Genomic DNA, 6,039 nt, shown 5'->3' with positions numbered 1-6,039 from the left:
GGGCGGTTTTCTACCTCAGGGTAGCGCCTTTCGCCTCCGAGCGAAGCTCAGAGCCGCGGGCGGGGACAGGCCTTCCCCCGCCGCGCTGGTGCCGGTAACGGGCCTGACTCGGTGTCTTGCAGGCGGCCGGTGAAGAGGGAGCGCGATGAAAGAAGCAGAAATCAGGAGGCTCCTGGCTGCCAACCTGCTCTGCGCCTTCGCGGTCGCCCTGACAGCAGTGGTGCCACCTTTCTTCTGGGAGGGGTTCACCGTGCTGGGCACGCACCTCGCCTGGCTCTGTGTTTGCTCCGGTGCTGTCGGTTCCCTTAACGTCATCCTGCACTTAGCTCTTAAAGCAAGTCTGTCTCCTAGGAGAAGCTCGTGTGCTCACAAGGTAAGATTGTCATCCTCAAATTGCTGCCAGGCAGGATGGAGGGGGAGCAGATTCTCCCACTGGATTAATCAGATGAGAAAAGGAGAGTAAGAATAAATGAGAAAACAAAATAAGAATAAACCAAAGACGACAGGTTTTGGTGGTGAATTCTTGTTTTCCATGAACGAGTTCAAGGATTGAGGCACCTTTTGAGGTCAGGTCTCTGTGTTTTAGTGATGTTTGTCTTTCCCGCCCCGAAGGACCCGCTCAGGGAGTGGTTCTGAGCCGTTCCCTTCTCCGGTCAGTGCCTTGTTTTGATCTTCAGCAGTTTGCGTGATGGCAAAATTGACCGGGCACGGAGCTCATTCTCGTAGTCCAGGCCTGACCGACGGCGCTGTGAGGAAACACTTCTCTCAGGCGTGGTCACAAGTTTCTGGTAACTGTTAAAGGAAGAGGAGTTTTGAGTGTGAGATGAGAGAGAGAGAGACTGGCCTGTCACAGTCTGAACAAGGCTGGTGAATTAAACGCTGTGGAGGAGGCTTTAAGTGGCCGCGTTTCCTCGAACAGTGGAACCTGCGTACAGAAGGATTTTAAGTAATTTTAAGTATTAGATTCTATTCTGAATGCCTTTTTCTATAGATACTTACTTATAAATCTTGTTTCTGTCTCTGTGGCAGACGCCCTTCACTGAAGGGATGTGAAACGGAAATGGAAAAATACCCAATAAAACGATCTGCTTATCTTGTCATTGCCAGTTATATCTTTTTGTGTTCTTATCTTAGCATAACGGGTGCTTGCAACAATTGTGATGTTTTTTAATTAATTATTTGAAACCGCAAATGCGGGGCAGAGTGGGAGCGGGCCAGGCTGCTGCCGTGCCGTGGGAAGCGGCAGGTCGAGTGGGATGCTGTTGGTGAGACACGGCGCTGACGGTCTCTTTCCTTTGAAACGTCGTTCTGATATCCCGTTGCTCTTTTTTTAGATCTCCCGATTTCTAAAGTGCTGTGTGTACTTCCTCATGTCCTGTGTGCTGTTTCACACGGTTATTGTTCTTTACGGAGCGCCGCTCTCAGAGTAAGTCGGCAGCCCCCTCTCCTCCTCTGCCCGGCCTCCTCTTGGGGCAGCTCTCCTGCGGACGCTGGTGGAAGTACCTGGGTTTTCCTCGGGCGCTGGAAGCTCAGCGATAGGCTCCTGGCTGGCGGGTGAGGGGTGCTGGTCTGGGGTCTGTGGGGTTGGTTGGTGTCTGGGTTCTCTTTAGGAGCTGTCCCTTGGAATTCCTGTCTCTCTGGAGATGAGTTGTCCAAGCCATTACAACTCCTTTTACTGCAGTTATTTATGTTAAGCACACGGGTACAAACGCTTTCCCAAGTTCTGTGTAGTTAGGTTCCCCGCAGGTTCTGAAGCGGGCGTCTTGCCTATCTTTCATCCTTTCTCAGAGTTTTACTTTTTAGGGTTGATTAAAAAAGGGGGGGCGGGAGGCATGAAGCAGCCTGATCTCTGAGAGAGACCCTCAGTTACTGACTACACCAGCATCGCGTGGCTTCCTGGTTGCTTCCAGAACATCAAACGAGATGAATAAACGGGATAACGCAGTAAATGTCCAGGTGTACTCCAGAAGTAGTGCTCCGCCTGAGGTACCCCCGTGGGCTCTGAAGTGCTGCAGGGGCTGGGCGGTTAAAATAACCGCACCTCAGTCCTGCGGAGGGAACAAACAGCTCCCGGACTTCTGCCCGTCTTCCTTTACCCTCCGAGTAGACTCAGAGGGTTGGGTTTTTCCCCTAAATGCTGGAACTCTTAGAACATGAGTAACCACCTCACTGGACTTGGTAACGTTCCTTCTCTGCAGGTCAGTGGCTGAGACGTTCCTGCTCGCAGTGCTCCTCTCCACCTTCACTACCCTACAGTGCTTGTGTGTGCTGGGACCAAACGTTCCGGCCTGGATGCGGGTGTTTAGTAAAAACGGGTAAGTCCTCGTTTTACCCAGAATTGAAAGAAATGATGTATCATGGAATTTTTTTATAAAGGAAGGAAAACTTCCTGAATTACGGGTGTTTTACACATTTATAGTTACAGGCCTATGAAAGCTGCTGTGTCAGAATTATGACTTGCTTTGAAGACATTGATTCAGAAAACTGGCTGTTTATTTTTGGTGTTCAGACACTGAATCTCACTTGCTGTGTTTATGTGATGGGTTAAAGAACACCTGCAAAAATCCCCGGTGGTGGCATTCCACAGAGGGACCAGACAATCAGAGCCCGGTTCCCTCGGGGCCCTGCTGGAGCAGGAGTCAGGCTGTGCGTGAGCAGCCAGTGTCCGGGCTGCAGAGCGGCGAATTGGCAGCTCAGTCATTAGCAGCTCAGTCATTAGCAGCTGCCAGAGGGCCCGCTGCTCAGTCAGTCCTCGGTGTAACCTCCTGCTGGCTCTCACTGCTTCCAGGCTGTGTGAATGCTCTCGTCCCCACGCTGCCCATCAGCTCTCGGCTCAGTTACTCAGCTCCTTACAGAATTTACAGGAATTTTCTGTCTGAAGACCCCTAGAAGTTAAATAGGGACCTTTCCCTTTAAAAACAAATCTCAAGCCGGTAGGATAGCGAGTTGAAATGCAGTGCTGTAAGTTAAAAGGGATGAGGTTATCCTAGAAGTATCAGTTCTGCTCAAAATGTCAACACTGCACCGTAAATGTTATAATCTGTATGACCTCTATTTTGCAAACAATGAGGAATGTTTGCCGCACGCTTTGGTCGATAGCAAGTGCAGGAGAGAGCAAGTGAGGTGCACTCAGAAGCCAAGGCAGGAATTTTAGACTCTTCAAAACAAGGTTCCAGTGCGGGTTACACACACTTGCAAGGGTTCTCTTCAGCTGGCGTAATTTACTTCGAAATATTCATGCAGTCACCTTTAAACTTCAAGTTGTGGTAGTCATCCAGCAACGACGTGTCTGCTGTGTGACTGTGCTTGTGCTGCTCACTGCAATCCCGCGCTGCCCGCTCACCTCTGCCACCTCCTGCCATGCGCTCGGTTCCGCGGTGTTTTCGTGTGCTCAGCCAAGCAGTATTTCAGCTCAGCAGGAGAATTTCCAGGTAAAAGAAATGAGCTTTTGTGGTAAACATTTCAAGGGGGAAAAGATCTCCTGCACGTGGTACAGGCAGATTGTGATTTTTTAGATCTGTTCTTCATCTCAAAAATCTTGGGAGAAATCCAGTCTGACGTTGGGACATGGTGACTTCTGCTGCTGTTGAAATCTTGTGACGTTGTTTTTACAGAGCAACATCCGTCTGGGAGAGCAGCCTACAGATCACCGCCATGGGCAGCGTACTTGGAGCCTGGTTGGGAGCGTTTCCCATTCCTCTTGACTGGGATCGGCCTTGGCAGGTCAGTTTGTGCATCGGTATCACAAGTACAAAAATACTGGTTTTCGGGCTGGGTACGCAGCACCGAATGGCTCTGAGGCTGCGCAGGTACGTGGGGCTGAGGCGTCAGCTGCTCCTCGGGGGTTGTGCCAGACGTGGAGAGTCACTGGAAGCCTCTGTGCCTGCCATGTGAGATGTAAAGTGCAGAAATACTAGCTCCGTTTTGTAGGTTCTTTGTCCTAGATTTCGGAGTGCCTGTTGCATGCAGACTCTAATGAAACAGAGCTGTGTGGGTTTTGGTAAGAGGAAGCCAGGCAAGCAGGAGGAGACCCGTGAGGTGATGACGGTGGCTCCCGGTTTGTCTGCCTCCAGCTTGGTCGCTGTTATTGTGGGTGGGTAGGGAGGGAAGAAAGGATGCTTTCCTAGGGCTTTAGCTCCCCTCTGTCTTCCATAAAGGCACTTAACAGACTGCATTTCAAATGGCTCTGGACTGCTCTGTGGAAATGGGGTGGCCAAAGCACTGTATTAAAGTTTACCTGCTGATTTCAGAGGGAAGCAACTGTTCACTTGGTCGCTGCACAATAAAACCGGTGAAGCTGGCATTGCAGATTCTGTCTTTATGATAGATTCAGATGTCTGTGCTACTTTCTTAGAACTGTGTTGACGTGGAGAAAGGGTTCTGTTAAAGGTAACTGAAGTCTGCAGTTGCCATAGAATGATGACAGCAGCACGCTCCCCTCAGTGTGCTCAGTGGGTGTCGTCTTTCCTCAGGTTAGCAAACTCGTACTCCCTCAGCGGAGAAGTATCCGCTGAGCCTGTTCGTAAGCAGAGGGTTTCAAGGGTTTATTTCAGAAATCAGTGTGACAGGCCACACGCTTTTCTCTGAGACTGTGGAGACCGTGTGCCTTACAATGGAAATTTGTCTTCCATGAGGGGCCACCAGCCTCCCTTTACAGCACTGTAATGAGAGATTAAACTTGCTATTGGAAAAACAATAGAGGGGTAGGTCAATGCTTCATGTAAAGAAAAAAAATCAGGTTTTCTTCCCTAACAACGCTTGGGTTTACTCTTGCAAGACGGTTCACCACCCATCTGACGTAGGTGTGTGGTGGCACTAGTTTGTCATCGATGGACACGAATGTAACTCAGAAATGAGAGATTCACTGAAACGCCATCTCGTACCTTCTTGCGAAGTCCCACCCGCTGCCCCGTTCCAGGGAGAGGCGAGCTCTTCCTTCTTGCTCAGCTGCTGTTTAACGTGGCACATCCTATCTGGCAGGTTTTCTTTTATTCCCCAAATTGCAGACTTTGCTAATATGTTGCCTATAAAAATGTCACCTTTTATACCCCCCTGACTCAAGGACAACTCGAGTGGGTAGGCTCTGATTAACAAAGCAAACCACGAACAGATTCGGACCGATACTTGAAGTACCGTGAATTTTTACTTTGTTCCCCACCCTCCCACAGCAGGCGGTACCGGCTTGGCAACGGTCTGGGTCTTTGTCTGTCTGAAAACTCCTGCAAGTCAGTGAAAGCCAAACATGACTGACAGAGGTTAAGCTCTATAATCTGTGCTTAGACTCTAAAGAGCTACTGACTGCTCAGAACTCTGCAGGAGCCTCAGATACATGACATGTTGCTAGCTGTTTCTAGGTGTGAATGCTCCCCAGAGAATTCAGGCGGTAGCAGGAGCTGTGGGTCTGCATTTCCCTCTTCCTTCACCATCTCCATCCTCATTTCTGACATTCTCCTGATACCAAAGTTGGCAGGGGGGAGTTTCTGACTATTAATTTTCACATCAAAGTAATTTTCCTGTGCCTAGATCCAGAGCATTTGCTTTTTCCCAGTCCTCACTTCTCCACCTGTTATCTTGTGGGGTTTAAAAGAGCAGGGTGAAGGAAAAAGTCAGCCCGGGTCTGAACTGCTTGATCATTACTGTAGTCACCACGTGAGCACTTCAGGAGCAGCCGTAGAGGGGTTTGCTTATCGTTCCTGCAGGCTGCCGCTTCAGCCGTCTCTGAAAGCTGCAGTTTTGAGTGCTGATTTTTAAAGAACTGCTGTGTAAGGGGGAATGAAAGAAGTTCCTGTTAAAATGTAATGTAGTTTTTAAAGTCAAATTATCTCAGAAAGCCATGCAGTGAAGTACCGAGACCGACAAATCTTCAAAGCAGAAATTAACCTTTTGAAAGGAGCTTGTTTGAGATCCTGTTCGTAACCCTCAGAAGTTTTCAATCACCTATTGATCATATTTTTTGAAAGTGATCTCTTAAATATCGGTCACCAAGGCCCAGAGAAGGGGGGGGGGTGGGAAAAAGAAAACACATTGCTGCACAGCAGT

At 49.3% G+C, this 6,039-nt stretch overlaps 1 protein-coding gene across 1 annotated transcript in view; it reads left to right on the top strand.

Moving 5' to 3' along the window:
- The first annotated feature begins 145 nt into the window (after positions 1–145).
- PIGF (phosphatidylinositol glycan anchor biosynthesis, class F) overlaps positions 146–6,039 on the top strand; it is a 13,851-nt gene continuing 7,957 nt past the window's right edge. Inside the window, exons 1-4 of the mRNA XM_010140014.1 lie at positions 146–373; positions 1,335–1,426; positions 2,199–2,315; positions 3,615–3,723. Coding sequence (XP_010138316.1) covers positions 146–373; positions 1,335–1,426; positions 2,199–2,315; positions 3,615–3,723 — 546 coding nt within the window. The remainder of the gene's footprint in view (positions 374–1,334; positions 1,427–2,198; positions 2,316–3,614; positions 3,724–6,039) is intronic.

The sequence above is a fragment of the Buceros rhinoceros genome, unplaced genomic scaffold (assembly GCF_000710305.1).
Source record: "Buceros rhinoceros silvestris isolate BGI_N320 unplaced genomic scaffold, ASM71030v1 scaffold43487, whole genome shotgun sequence".
Classification (NCBI taxonomy): Eukaryota; Metazoa; Chordata; class Aves; order Bucerotiformes; family Bucerotidae; genus Buceros; species Buceros rhinoceros.
Note: the sequence above shows the minus strand (reverse complement) of the source record. Positions and strands in the feature narration are given on the sequence as shown.